We start from the raw sequence: 15,655 nt of genomic DNA, 5'->3' as shown, positions 1-15,655 counted from the left end.
TTGTTTCTACTTTCATCAAAAAGGTTAGCAGTGATTGGATGACTAACATAGTGAACATAAGTGTAAATTGGATAGGCAGATACAATTTAAGAATTGCTTAGACAATAGATGTCTTAGATGTCTCCAAGTTGGCAGGGCCTGATGAAATAAAGTCTAGAACAGCAAGGGAGATTTAGGTTAGAGATTAAAAGCTTCCTAACTGTCAGAGTAGTTAAACATTGGAACATATTACCTAGGAAGGTTGTGGAATCTCTGTTGTTGGAGGTTTTTAAGAACAGTTTAAACAAACACTTGTCAGGAATGGTCTAGATAATACTTACCCCAGTGGTTCTCAAACTTTTGTACTGGTGACCCCCTTCACACAGCAAACCTCTGAATGAGACCCCCCCTTATAAATTAAAAAAATGTTTTATATATATAGTTAATGCTATTATAAATGCTGGAGGTGAAGCAGTGCTTGGGGTGGAGGCTAACAGCTTGCGACCCCCCATGTAATAACCTTGTGACCCCCCTGAAGGGTCACAATCCCATTTGAGAGCCCCTGACTTAGCCCTACCTCCAGGGCATAGGACTGGACTAGATGACCTAACAAGATCCCTTCCAGTCCAACATTTCTAGGATTCTATAAATCATTCATAACTGTAATACAATATGACCCCCAAAGATATTGCAGTATGTCACAATTAGATGTTAATAACACTAAGATTAAAAGTGCACAGTGAAATTACCAATGCATGTGCTTTCTGAGGGAGAAAATATTTAGGCTGTACAGTTGTACTTTTCCTTTCTCACAGAGTATTGAGAATACAAAATTGAAGGAAATCATTTTAATGTAGTCAAAAGTTGGCTCCCACACACAGCTTGCAATCTTCAGTAATCAGTGGATGCTAGAGTACTATCAGGTCAAATTCAGTGTTGCTGACTCTTGTGATCTTATTTCGAGTATCATGATACTTGGTGTTTTTCTTAAACTCCATCTGTTAAAGTCAAGTGATTAAGTCAGAATCTCAGCTTTCAGTTTTTAAAATGTAAGTTCCTAACCCTCATGGTAACAGGAAAAAAACGTGTAAATGAGAAATAAGTGTACCATCAAGGCTCAGAAACCAGAAGGCGCATAAAAAGGAATCAACATTCCTTATTTTTAAGAAATAAGGCTTTTTGAGCCCACCTCATCTTTGGAGTGGGACCAGAGTTATGATTTTTGAATAGTTGGGGTTGGCAATATTGGAAATTTGTATCTTAGTTTAGATTTTATTTAAAAAAAAATCATTGCCCTGCAATGTTAGCAACCTAAACACTACAGCATCCTGCTAGAGTAAAACGGACTGCAAATTAGCTACTCATGCATGTCAGTCAGCATGGACAAAAAAAATAAATGGAACAGCATAAATCAGTGGTCCCCAACCTTTTCCGGGTGCTGGGCGCCGGACGACGAGCCACCGAGGACTGTGGCCGGCGGCCAAGCATCCGCCGAAATGCCGCCGAGAAGTGGCAATGTCAAGAGGCGTCACCACCGAAATGCTGCCGAAAATCAGCGGCATTTCAGCAGTGATGCCTCTTGGTGATGCTGCATTTCGGCCACATTTCGGCGGATGCTTGGCCGCCGGCCAGTACGCAGGCACTGCGTTGGGGACCACTGGCATAAATTATTAAAAGTGGACTGTTAAAAATCTATTTTAACTTTTATCTATGAACTTATTAGTAACATAAGTAAGGAGATTTAGTTTTCAAGATACACAGTTTTTAACCTCAGAATGTCCCCTTCAGTAGAATAAATATCCATCATATTTTCTTAAATGGTCACTTCACAAATGGAGGCACTATGTAAATTTAGCACGCTGGATGTGGACATGAGCCTTCAGGGTCTTGTCTTCAATGCCAAACTCTAGCCAAAACTCACCACTTATACAACTTCCCTGGTGGTAGCAATGAAGAAAGCTGCAAAGTGGATAGTAAAAATGTCTGAATTCTGTGCCATTGATTGAATTGCATCACCAATTAATTAGAACGAGAGTAGGTGTTAACATAGGTGTAACCCGACAGACCTAAATAACTGCTTATTTTCTATATGCTAGATCAGGAAATTATTTTTCCTACAATCATCAAGATTAACTCCATCTTGGATCATATAATTTAAAAATTCCCTTCAAAATCACACTTCTGTTTGATTTTTTTTGTCTATTAGTGTTGCAAGTATTGCCTAAGATTATTATAACTGAATGAGATTAGAAAAAATATATTTCTATTTTTTTAGTTTGTGCATTTGTTCTTTACATGTATGAAATAAGAGGTGGTTATGATGGGTTGGGTCTCAGAAACCCCCTTGGGACTGCCACCTGATGTGCTGGGACTACCTCTGAGCCTCTTTTCCCTGACAGCTTGGGACTCCAGTACCTTGCCTTGTTTGAGCCCAGGGACGCCCAGAGGATTCAGGGGGCCTGGGGTCTTCGGCGGGGGCCCCCTGCTTTGGCAGTAATTCGGCAGCAGGTGGTCCTTCCGCTCTGGGACCCGCCGCTGAAGTGCCCCAAAGACCCGTGGCAGGGGGCCCCCAATGCCGAATTGCTGCTGAAGACCCGGCACTTCGGCAGCAGGTCCCGGGGCGGAAGGACCCTCCACAACAGGTCTTTGGGGCACTTTGGCGGCGGGTCCCGGAGCGGAAGGACCCCCCGCCGCCGAATTGCCACCGAAGACCTGGAGCGGAAGAAGCTCCGGGAGCCCAGGCCCCACGAGAGTTTTCTGAGGCCCCCAGAGCGAGTGAAGGACCCCGCTCCAGGGGCCCCAAAAAACTCTCATGGGGGCCCCTACAGGGCCTGTGGCCTGGCGCAAATTGCCCCACTTGCCCCTCCTCTGAGCAGCCCTGTTTGAGCCAGACCCGCTTGTCTGCTGCAAACACAGATCCAAGTCTGAGCCACGTCCCCCACAAGCTACAGGCTTAACTGAAAACAGCTTAAGAAGTGCTCCTGTCTCCAGCACTCAGATGCCCAGCTCCCAATGGGGTCCAAACCGCAAATAAATCCGTTTTACTCATAAATTGTTCACCCTCTATAACACTGATAGAGAGAGATGCACAGCTTTCCCGCTCCCTCCACCAGGTATTAATACATACTCTGGGTTGATTAATAAGTAAAAAGTGATTTTATTAAATACAAAAAGTAGGATTTACGTGGTTCCAAGTAATAACAGACAGAACAAAGTAAATTGCTAAGCAAAATAAAACAAAACCACACAAGTCTAAGCCTAATACAGTAAAAACTAAATGCAGGTAAATCTCACCCTCAGAGATGTTCCAATAAGCCTCTTTTACAGACTAGACTTCCTCCTAGTCTGGGTCCAGCAATTGTTCACACCCCTGTAGTTACTGTCCTTTGTTCCAGTTTCTTTCAGGCATCTCCTTGGGATGGAGAGGCTATCTTTTGTGCCAGCTGAAGACAAAATGGAGGAGTTTCCAGGGGCTTAAATTTTCTCTTGTGGGTGGAAACACCTTTTCCTCTCCTATGCAGAATCCAGCTCCAAGATGGAGTTTTGGAGTCACATGGGCAAGTCACATGCTCATGCATGACTCAGTTCCTTACAGGCTGACACCAAATTCCCAGAAAGCTCAGATGTGGATTGGCATCTCTCAAAGTTCACTGTTAGTTTAAGTGTTTCTTGATTGGGCACTTACTGAGAATACTCTTGTCTCCAGAAGCTGACCAAATGCTTCACTGACGCTACTTAAAATCAAACAAGTACGTAGCCAATATTCATAACTTCGAATACAAAAAATGATACATGCATACAAATAGGAAGAATATATTCAGTAGATCATAACCTTTACAGAGATATGTTACATGGCATATCTAGTTATGTCATATTTGCACTCATAAGTATATTTCTATAAAGCATTATGGGGTGCAACATCACAGTGGTTATCTGTGCATTTAGGTGCCTCTAGCATGCTTAAAAATACAATAATTAAAAATAGCATATTATTTATAATACTAAATATCCAGGAAGTATAAAAATAAATTCCCTGTTTTTCTCTAAACATTGCCCCAACCAATATTCACTTCTTCAGCAGCTCTCCTAAGATGATGTATCTTGCAGCACTCCCTGAAATTCTGAGCTATTTTGGACCTCTTTCTGCATAGTCATTTTCATGATTTCACTATAGTCTCTTTCCTCCTGGTTTTTGCTGTGTGTATTTCACACAGCAAGAAGGGAGATGAAGGGAGAGTGGGCAAGGAATGTATTGTTGGTAGCACAAGAAACATTGGCAGTAGGATTTAGAGGCAGCTGTATTATCATCAAACTTCTTTGAACTCCTATATTTTAAGTGTCTTGATTTCAAGTTCAGTGTCTCTTTTTAAAATTCCACTTCTACCACTGAGACTCGCATGTGTAGTATGTGCATTCTTAAGTGTGATAGGCACAGAAAGAGGGAAAAAAACTGTTCTTATAAAACATCAATTATACTAGTCAGGTCAGTTAAAGGAAAAAGCACGATGAACCACTCTGTGTATGTGCTGCTAACAATTCCTTTAGCATTACTCATCCCACTTCCTGGTTCTCCTTTCCCTCAGGGTCTTCCCACTTCTAGAAACACAATAACAATAATTAGGATAATTGTTGGACACTTCAGCATTCTTGGGATCATAACATCTTTGCCAAAAACCCTAAATTAGCTTTCAAGAAGAAGTGGGTCAGCATGACACACGTTTTTGGAAGTCTGCAGTCTCAAATCTTGCTACCCCGAGCTTTAAAAAAAAAAAAAGTATATTTTCAGCATCAACAAAACCTCAAACCACTTAAACACTAAGGGCTTGTCTACACTTACCGGAGGATCGATGCTGTGGCGATCAATGCATCAGCAGTGAATTTAGCAGGTCTAGTGAAGACCCGCTAAATAGACTGCCGATCGCTCTCCTGTTGCCTCCTGTACTCCACCTGATCGAGAAGAGTAAGGGGAGTCAATGGGAGAGCGTCTCCTGTTGACGTCACGTAGTGTGAACCCCACAGTAAGCAGATCTAAGCTACGTCAATTTGAGTTACGGTATTCATGTAACTCTGCTGAAATCGATGGAAGTTAGGCACTTAAATACCTTTAGGGATCTGAGCCTTAAATCCTTTCAATTACCAATTCTCCCTTGTGATTACCTTGAAACTGTCAATGCTTCTGTGGGCTCAAGAGAGACCAGTTGAAGGGCATATCTTGTATTCAGGAACTACTGTGCAGACTAAACCATGTAAGAATGTTAAAGGATAATTATACTAACCTTCTGGAAATCTAGTAATTCACCTATTCTTTCCCAGATAGGTGCTGCAACTTACCAGTTTTTACAGAAATTACATTTACCCTAAGTTTTCTTGAGAATGGCAATTGATAAAATTGGTCCATATCTATCAATTCTTATATATATATATTTTCATTTACTACCTTTCCTCTCTTTCGGTCATTCTCTCCACGTCGAAACAACTAGCAGAGATTTCCAAAAGGATTCATGTTACTTTATCTTCCAGAAACTTAGGGTAGAAGCTTGCCAATGTTTTGGAACATCATCTGTTTCAGTAGCTTGTAAAAACGGATTCAGTGGCTGGTCTCTGATTTGTTACCTGGAGTCTGTCATGATGGGCACACTTCTAATGAATAGACTAGATAGAAAACCATAGTCTAGTTTGTGACAGGAAGTCTGAACTGTGCTTAACAAGAACACGTAACTTGCAAATTTCTATTCTAGACCTCTTGAAAGAGAGCTTCAGTGGTATCATTTTGGTACAATAATTCCCAATATTTTCAGTTCTGTGACCCTCTGACAAATGTAACCTTTCAATGACCCTCTGATAGTACAAACTGTATTGGAACTCATCCATTATGTCTGTGGTGCTCAGGTTTTGGCTTCAGTCCTGGGCAGCGGGGCTCACGTTACCACCCCCTCCACCCCCATCCTCACACCCTGCCCAGGACTGAAGCCCTTGGGCTTTGGCCTCCCCGTCCAGGGTCATGTACCCTCCTGGGGTCATGTAGTAATTTTTGTTGTCAGAAGCGGGTCTTGGTGCAATGAAGTTTGAGAACCCCTGCATTATGTCACTGGAGACAGATGGCTGAAGCAGAGAGTGGTGGGAAAGGGATGTGCATAGGAGAAAAAGGGGAGTAATATACTTTAAGTTACTAGTTTCTCTAGACTCTTTTCTTCTTACTTCTTTCACTTTCCTTTTCCTGTTTCTCATCCTCACTCCACATGATCTCTCTGCACTTAGGTTCTTTTAGTTCCTGCTGTCCTAACTGCACATGATCATTCCTCCACTTTGGAAACTGTGGCTATTACTATTTCTCACCCCCACCACATTCCAGTCCATTTTAAAACTAGACTCAGGATTAAATACAATTATTTTTCTTACATTACATATTACAAACTTTAAGACATGCCAACTTGCTTGTGCTAGGTGGGTTGCTTCAAAGTGACTCACAAATGCATCATGACCCACCAGCTGGGAACAACTGTTCTAAGATAGAACGATAGCTTGATTTTCTGCTTTCACAAAATGGATAAGCCAGTGCACTCCAGGCAGGTTTTATTCCACTCCCTCATATATTTCTCTCACGACAAGGCTTTTTATTCACATTCGCTAGGTATTTAATTTCTGTGCCTGTTTTGACATTTTAGTCAGAATAGGACACTTGCACACTAGGCCAGATGATGCAGACTGAAAACTTTTGCTTACAGATCTATTCCAATGAGCTCCTAAAAATGTCTTTCTATTATTGTTCAAAGTGTATGCTTCAGCTTGTGAACTTGCAAAAATACCTGTTCTGAAATGTAAATTTGGAGCCTGGTAAAGAACTGCCTATGGCTTATATGCGTTTATGAATTTCTATCTATTGTGACAGCAGCAAGCTGCAGGAAAAGAGATTTGAAGTAAATATGACTCAAGTATTACTACCTATTTCCAAAACAAAATTTGACAAGCTGAAATAAGTAATGCAACATAATCTACCCATACGACAGTGAGTAATTCTAATTCGATGGCCAACAGAAAAGCAGCCTAGGTATCTCCAAAGATGAAAATATAATAGGCCAGTAAGGATTAAGTTGCTGAATATAGTAGGATTCTGTACAAAGCACATATCATAGTGCTGCACACCAGGAAGTTTGTAATGCTTAGCATAAGACACAGTGCCCATCTGGGTATTAAATGTGTAAACATAGAGCCCAGGATGTCCTCCTATTCGGACCAGGCATAACTGCTCTAATTGAAGATAAAGTATCCATGTGGAAATCTAAAATAAACATAAGAAGCAGAATGCAAAAGCATCATTGAAACCATGTGAGATTCCTGTTTTGCCCTTTGTCTAAAGTTGGCACAGGTATATTGTTACTTAAACAAAAACACTTTTATTAATAATTACCCAGTTTTATAAAAATAGAATTGTTGTGCTATACATGAGTAACACTATTAGCAACATTGTAAATTGCAGCTTGCTCGCTATTAGATTCCACAAAGTTAATAACTGACGATTGCTCATAAATTCTTTCAACATATGGGCAAACAGGTTTTCAGAAAAGTCAGATCAAATAGCGAAGAGCTTGATAGAAACCCTCTTGGTAGATTCCAGAGATCTATACTTAGCATTGTTAAAGTATCACAATATGCTCACAGTGCTTTTGGATTAAAATCACCACTTCAGCAACCTATGGACAGAAGGATAAAAATTTTGTGCCAGTATCTAATAAACTTCTTGAGACAAAGACAATTAACTCTACAGTAGTTACAAACGAGGAATGCAGGGAAACTAGAACAGAAGGAACACTACAGGAAGAACAGGATACAGTTTCAAAGGGGAGATATTAGACTCCAAACAGAAACTGGCTGTCAATTTACCAATGTAACAACTATACCATCCACATCATAACTATCCCAAGGGTCGATCCTGCAGGAGGAATAGAAGATGTCTAAAGAGAACAAAGGAGAATACTGGCTCTCTCTCTTTCTTGAAGATGGCCACAATGCTACTGCTGACATCACTTGCGCAAAACCAGAAGCGACCTACTACTACTCATTGAATGATGATGAAAACATGAGGAGTAGTAAACACCGGATGCAAGTAGTGGATCCACCTCTGCAGCTGAACAGGCCTTGCAAAATGCCTTCTTTTGCAAGAAGAAGTGTCATGTAATGAGAAAATCATTAAGGTTAAAAGATAATAGCTGTTGACAGATGTCCAATAGGAGGCAAAATAATCCCTTCTCTTGTCAGGGCACTTACGTTGTCTAGTCATTGGTTGACATGCTCATTTCAACTTAGAAATTTAAAAAATGGGAGGTAGGGTCTAACCAGCATGGCTTGTGCAAAAGAAAATTATTTCTCACTGATCTATTAACCTGTTAGAGTTATTTGTGTCAATAAACTAGAGGATAAAGGAGAACTGGCTGGTAATTTATTTAGACTTTCAAAAGGCCTTTGACAAGATGCCTCACCAAGAGGCTACTTCAGAAGCTAAGTAATCATGGGTGAGAGGCAAAGTTCTGTCATGGATCAAAATCTGGCTAGGAAACAGAAAACAAAGAGTAGGACTAAATATATGCATTGTATTTGTAGCTGTATTTTCCCCACCCCCAAGCTTCTCTCTCTCCAACAAAAATTGGTGCAATAAAAGATATTACCTTACCCAGCCTGTAAGATTAAATGGTCATTTTCATCATTGCAGAAGCTGAACAGTGGGTTGGTTGCCTCAAATGCTAGTACTAGGTTCTGTGTTTAATTTGTATAGTAGAACCTCAGCATTATGAACACCTCAGGAATGGAGGTTGTTCATAACTCTGAACAAAACATTAGGAGCGTTCTTTCAAAAGCTTACTACTGAACATTGACTTAGTACAGTTTTGAAATTTTACTATGCAGAAGAAAAATGCTGCTTTTAACCATCTTAATTTAAATGAAACAAGCACAGAAACAGTTTTCTTACCTTGTCAAATCTTTTTTTAAAACTTCCCCTTTTATTTTTTTAGTAGTACATGTTTAACGTGGTACCGTACAGTTATTTTCTTTTGGTCTCTGCTGCTGCCTTATTGTGTACTTCCAAATGAGGTGTGTGATTGACTGGCCAGTTTGTAATTCTGGTGTTCATAACTCTGAGGTTCCACTGTATGGGGGGGAGATGGGGTGAGTACTGAGGTGGCAAAAGTTGCTGATGACCCAAAGTTCTTTAGATTAGTCAAAATGAGCAGGGACTGTGAAGAACTTCAGGAAGGCCTAAAGAAATCTAGATGAATGGACAACATGATGACAAATGACATTCAATGTCAATAACTGCAAGATACTGCATATTGGAGGAAAAAAATGTAAACTTCTTAGTTAATTTAGAACCTCATAAGGTATGTATCAGCTCAGGAAGGGGATTTGGGCATCACTGTAGACATTTTGGGGAAGAGGCTCAATATGCATCTGCATTCAAAAAGCAAACAAGATGTTAGGATAGATAAGGAATGAGAATAATACAGAAAGTATTATAATGCCTTTATAGTGTGGCCTCACCTGCAATACTGTGTGTGTTGCTGCTCGGTGCATATCAAAAAGGATACGAGAAGAATGAGACCAAGGGCAATTGGTCTTGTAGCATGAAGGATGACAAGAATGATTAGAGCAAGGTGGCTTTAGGTAATATCTTTTACTGGACCAACCTCTGTTGGTGAGAAAGACAACCCTTTTGAGAAGTTGGTCCAATAAAAGATATACCTCACCTACCTTGTCTCTCTAATAGCCTGGGACTGACACAGCTACAACTCCACTGCATACAAGAATGATTAAGAACATGGAAAAACTCTCTTATGTGAAGACAGATTGAAAAGACTGAGATTATTTACCTTATAAAGGAGATGAATAAGAGGGGAGATAGTAAAAGTATATTAAAATAATGAATGGGTAGAAAAGGCAGAGCAGGAACTTCTGCTCTCCCTGTCTCTTAGTACAGGAACAAAGGGACAGGCATAAAAAGGTTGCAAATTCAAAACGAATAAAAGGAAATACTTTTGCACCCACAACACGTAATTAGACCATGGAACTCATTGCCACAGGAAGTTGTTGCGGTCAAGACCTCAGGAAGATTAAAAAAGGGACTGGACAGTTGTATGGATAACACGAATATCCAGAATTAAAACAGTTACTGCTAACAAAAAATTAGAACATAAGAATGGCCATACTCGGTCAGAGCAATGGTCCATAGAGCCCAGTATTATGTCTGCCAACAGTGGCCAATGCCAGGTGCTTCAGAGGGAATGAACAGAACAGTTAATCATCAAGCGATCCATCCTCTTTTGCCCATTCCCAGCTTCTGGCAAACAGAGGCTAAGGTCACTTCAGAGCATGGTTTTGCATCCCTGCCCCTCATGGCTAATAGATACTGATGGACCTATTCTCCATTAACTATCTAATTATTTTTTGAAGCCAGTTATAATCTTGGCCTCTAAAACATCCTCTGCCAAAGAGTTCCACAGGTTGACTGTGCGTTTCATGAAGAAATTCTTCCTTTTGTTTGTTTTAAACCTGCTGCCTATTAATTGGGGATGCTAAATCATTAAACTTGCAAGGTTTAGGCAAGTATTCTGACTGTATTGGCAATCAGGATAAGATGTAACGTGGGGGTCCCTGCACTGGCATGGTGTTCTTACATTTGCCTCTGAAGCGTCAGGTACTGACCACTGTCTGAGACAAGGTAATGGATTACATGGATCTCAGATCTAATCCAGTGTGACAATTTCATTTTTTACCTCTATCCTAGATGTTTTTATTAATTGGAGTTGCAGCAGGGTTTGTTTGTTTTTTAAAATGGTATTTATGCTTTATTTCCATTTGATCAAAAAACCCCAAACCAAAAACTGTAGTTGCTAGAGACCATATATGCAGGGCCCTCACATATGTCAGAGGTACATTTTATAACTCTGATCCATGTCATGTGATTAGATACAGGAACTAATAATTAGTCTCTTACCAGCATTCCTGAGTGCAATACCTTTATTACACCACTGCCACCCAGAACTATGGAATGAAGATTATCTCCTCTTTTAATTTCCTATTTTCATTCTTGTCTTGAGCCACTGCTAACTTAAAAATCTTACTATCTAAAATACTTTATTTAAAATTTGTTTCAGGTACTCTGTGTGCACTTGAGCCCACCCCCTCCAATATTTATGGCTTTAAAATTTTTCTGTTTTTTAAATGTTGTCTAAGTAGCTGACTAACTACTTGACTACAGTGAAACTAGCTATTCAAAGCACTGTCAAAACCACAAAGTAAACACATGGGAGAAATAAGAACATTTTTTCCCCTCCCTCTTTAATCCAGGAGTTCTCAAACTTTCTCATAGTATGGACTATCTGCTAAAAGAAAGATTGTGTGCAGTGTTGTTGTAGCCATGCTGGTCCCAGGATATTCAAGAGAGAAGGTGGGGATGTAATATCATTTATTGGTAGGGCCCGACCAAAGTCACAGTCCTTCTTGGTCAATTTCATGGTCATAGGGGTTTCAAAATCATAAATTTAATGATTTTAGCTATTTAAATCTGAATTGTCATGATGTTGTAATTGTAGGGGTCCTGACTCAAAAAGGAGTGGTTTTTGGGGGGAGGAGTTTGCAAGGTTATTGTAGGGAGGCAGGGCCATCCCTAGCCATTTGGGTGCCCTACGCAGCCCCCCAGGCCTCCCTCCCACAGGGTTGGGAGACAGGAGCTGTGGGGGGGCACTTCTGGGGGTCCTGCAGGCCCAGAGTGGGCTGGGGGATTAGCGGGGGGTTGGGAGCAGCCCCCTCCGCTTCCCCTTGCCCCAGCCCCAGCCATGTCGCTCAGGGGAGAGGGCTTGGGGGAAGGGCTTCCCCTCACCCCCGCACTCACTGGCAGCAGCAGAAGTGGAGCAGCCCGGCCCCAGCCACGGCACTCCACTTCCCGCCACTGGTGAGTGCAGGGGAGGACTTCTCCTCTTTCTCCCCCACCCCGAGTGACAGAGCTGGGGCCAGGACAAGGGAAGCGGAGCGGGCTGGAGCTGTGTCGCTCCGCTTCCTGCCACCAGCGAGTGTAGGGGGCACATCCTTTCCCCAACCTCCCTGCACTCACTGGCGGCAGGAAGTGGAGCGATGCGGCTGGGAGCTGGCGGAGTGGAGCAGGCTGGGGCCACGTTAGTCCACTTCCCACCGCTGCCCGTGTGTGTGTGGGGACCTTTCCCCAGCTCCATCCCCCCTCCCCACTACACGGCTGGGGCCATGTTGCTCTGCTTCCCACCGCTGCTGGTGAGTACAGGGTCGCTGGGGGAAGAGGTGGAATGGGGGTGGTGCAGGGGGGAAGGGTAAGAGGCAGAGTGGAGGGAGTTGTCCAGGGCCCCACACCCCCCTAGGGATGGGCCTGCCCCTTGCAGTGGGTGCAGCCCATGGCAGGGGACAGCCAAAGGATAGGGCTGGTCACCAGGGCTTGTGCTGCCATGTATGCAGCATGCAGCTGCCTAGGGCACCATGAAATTTGGGGCACCAAATTGCCCCAGATTTCATGGTGCCCTACACAGCTGTGTCTGCTGCCTATGCCTAAGGACAGCCCTGCTACCCTTACTTCTGCACTGCTCCAGGTATTGGTGCTCCCTTCAGAGCTGGGCAGATGGAGAGTGGCGGTGGCTGGCTGGGAGCCCAGCTCTGAAGGCAGCACCCTGCTAGCAGCAGCGCTGAAGTAAGGATGGCATGTTATGGTATTGCCACCCTTACTTCTGTGCTGCTGCTAGCGGACACTGCCTTTAGAGCTGGGCGCCTGGCCAAGAGCTCCTGCTGTTCAGCCACCCAGCTCTGAACTCAGCACAGAAGTAGGGGTGGCAATACTGCAACTCCCCTAAAATAACCTTGGGGGCCCCCCACAACTCTTTTTGGGTCAGGACCCCCAATTTGACAAACACTGGTCTCCCCTGTAAAATCTGCATAGTATAGGGTAAAAACACACAAAAGACAAGATTTCATGGTCCGTGATGGTTTTTTTCATGGTCACGAATTTGGTAGGGCCCTATTTATTGGATTAATTTCTACTGGTGAGAGAGACAAGCTTTTGAGTTCCATAGAGCTCTTCTTCAGGTCTGGGATAGATACTCCCAGTGTCACAGCTAAATACAACCTTGAGCAGATAGCATATATGCTAACTACACCTCTACCCCGATAAAACGCCATCGGATAGAACACAAATTAGGATATAACCCGGTAAAGCAGTGCTCCGGGGGGGCGGGGTTGCGCACTCCAGTGGATCAAATCAAGTTAGATATAACACGGTAAGATTTTTTGGCTCCCGAGGACAGAGTTATATCGAGGTAGAGGTGTACCTATACCAGTGGTTCTCAGCCCATGGCTCACGGGCCACTTGCGGCCCAATCAGCACACAGCTACAGCCCACTGACATCCTCACAGCCATACAGATAGTTACATATATAGTGTTTGGATGCAGCTCACATAACACAGAGAGCTGCATATGCAGCTCACAATGGTAAATAGTCTGAGAACCACTAACTTATGCTAAATTTAAGGGACCATTCCAGGTGAAATGGCTTGTTAACACTGCTGTAGTCCTAGGACAAAAATGAGGGTTAGTGGGTTACAGATTGTTGTAATAAACCATAATCCTGAATCTGTATTAAGACAATGATTTTTAGTGTCAGCCAAAGTTATGAATGTAAACTCCCAGGCTCATCCTTTGAAAGTGTTATGTTGTAGGTTTCCTTTGAGGATGAGGACTGATGGGTCAGATATGGAGTGAGCGCTTTGTGAATAGTTGTAGTATGAATGTATTGAATTTTAGTACCTGGAACCAGGGAGAAAAACCCACTCTATGGGGAGGAGCAAATCTTGTAGACCACAGGAAGTACTCACTCCATGGACCATAGTTTAGGAATTGATACTCTAATTTCTTTCATGTTCAATAATCAAAGGTGGTCCTTGTAATAACTGTAATTTTTTTCCTGACAATCTAAGAGGTATCATTCTTTTAAGATCAAATACATGCTAAGCAACGGCTGCCTAGACCCCTCCACAGAACAGTGCTATCCTTTGCAAAGCAGAAGGCTCCTTGCCTGAAATCAACAAACCCAGTCTATAAAATAGAATTCTTGTATAGTAGCACCCCGAGGCAAGCATGATCATATTTAACGCCTGGGAAGGGTGCTGGCTGCCACTAGTACAGCAGGGCAGTTCCCTCTCTCCGTCCCCCAAGACTGTGCCTCGCTCTACCCAAGCTTGCATGGGGCTTCTTCACCCCCGGGAGGACTGCTCGATCCCACCCCTCTTGGCTCAGGGGGAGAGTGGGCTGGAGAGGCCCCGCAGGCTTTTTGCTGGAGCTGCAAACCGCCGTCCCTCCAGGCAGTAGCTCGTAGCCTGAGCTAGTCCCTGCTCAGTCCTCTCGGTTCCAAGCAGGACCGGGACAGGAGGCTCCCAGGCTCGGAGGAGACTAAGACCCATGGCAAACGTGCAGCCCTTCCTTGCAGCTGCCACGCTTTGCACTAGCCCCAGTGCAGCAGCAGCGCGCGGCCCAGGCTCCCCCGCCTTCACGCCTTCTCTCGTGCAGGAGCGGATTGGCCACCGCCCTCGCGCCCTGTGATTGGCGGAAGCTCCTCCTCCTCGCGCCGCCGCGGGGAGCTGCTCAGCTGATCCGGGACGTTCCACCGCAGCAGCAGCGTCTGGCGCCGGCCTGGGGACCAGCCGCGGCGTCTCGCGCTCTCACCCTCTCGCCTCTGTCTTGCGCAGCGGCCCGAGCTCGAGCCCCCCGCGCGCGCCCCCTCCCCACTAGCCCCAGGTCTGTAACCGCCGCCGTCTTCCTCGCCCCTCCCCCCCTACTCCGGTTCCGGGCCGCCCGTCTAAACCGCCCCCCCCTTGCTCCGCAGTGCCCGGGCCTGCCCGCCGCGCCCGCCCCGGAGACCGTCCGCAGACAGCCGCCGCCGCCGCAGCAGGAGGTGGCGGAGGCCGGGATGTCCGGGCAGCAGCAGCAGCAGCAGCTTCCGTTGGCGGCGGCGGCTCCCCAGGCCTCGGGGATCGCCGCCCCCGCCGCTAGCGCCGGCCCAGCTCCGGCCTCGGCCCCGGGGGCCGCGCTGCTGCTCCACCCGCCTCCCCCGCCGCCACCGGCCACCGCGGCCCCGCCGCCTCCCCCGCCCCCGCCTGCCGCCGGGCCCCTGCCCGCCCTGGGCCTGCCGGCGGGGAGCAGCGCCCCGGCCGCCTTCCCGCACGGGGACCCGGCCCTTAACGAGCAGGAGAAGGAGCTGAAGCGGCGGCTGAAGCGGCTCTACCCGGCCGTGGACGAACAGGAAACCCCGCTGCCCCGCTCCTGGAGCCCGAAGGACAAATTCAGCTACATCGGCCTCTCGCAGAACAACCTGCGGGTGCACTACAAAGGTGAGAGCCCGGCCCGCCGGGGGGCGCCTGCCCTGGACTGGATGCAGGGCCCAGCCCCCCTCTGCCCACCTCCCGCCTGGACCCGGGCCCTCTCCCCCATGGAGCCGGGAGCTAGGCCACGTCTCTCTATATAGACACACACACACACACACCCTGGGGGTGAGGGGGGGCATGTACACATGTAGTCCCCCTGGGGCCCCTTGCCCAGTTCCCTGGAGGAGGGGGGCTTGGGCTCCTGGCTTCTCACCCAGTGCCCCTTCTACTTAAGTCTACTCCCCTACTG

General features: G+C 45.3%; 1 protein-coding gene across 4 annotated transcripts in view; it reads left to right on the top strand.

Moving 5' to 3' along the window:
* The first annotated feature begins 14,629 nt into the window (after window positions 1-14,629).
* Window positions 14,630-15,655, top strand: part of RANBP9 (RAN binding protein 9) — a 67,472-nt gene continuing 66,446 nt past the window's right edge. For 2 of the 4 annotated variants that reach the window (XM_045006572.1, XM_045006571.1), the window contains exon 1: window positions 14,633-15,372. In XM_045006572.1, coding sequence (XP_044862507.1) covers window positions 14,952-15,372 — 421 coding nt within the window. In that variant the 5' untranslated portion in view covers window positions 14,633-14,951. Of the gene's footprint in view, window positions 15,373-15,655 lie in introns of all 4 variants that reach the window. The other 2 variants (XM_045006569.1, XM_045006570.1) reach the window with 2 other exon arrangements.

Source organism: Mauremys mutica, chromosome 2, assembly GCF_020497125.1.
Source record: "Mauremys mutica isolate MM-2020 ecotype Southern chromosome 2, ASM2049712v1, whole genome shotgun sequence".
Lineage (NCBI taxonomy): Eukaryota > Metazoa > Chordata > Testudines > Geoemydidae > Mauremys > Mauremys mutica.
This window is presented reverse-complemented; position numbering and strand designations above follow the sequence as displayed.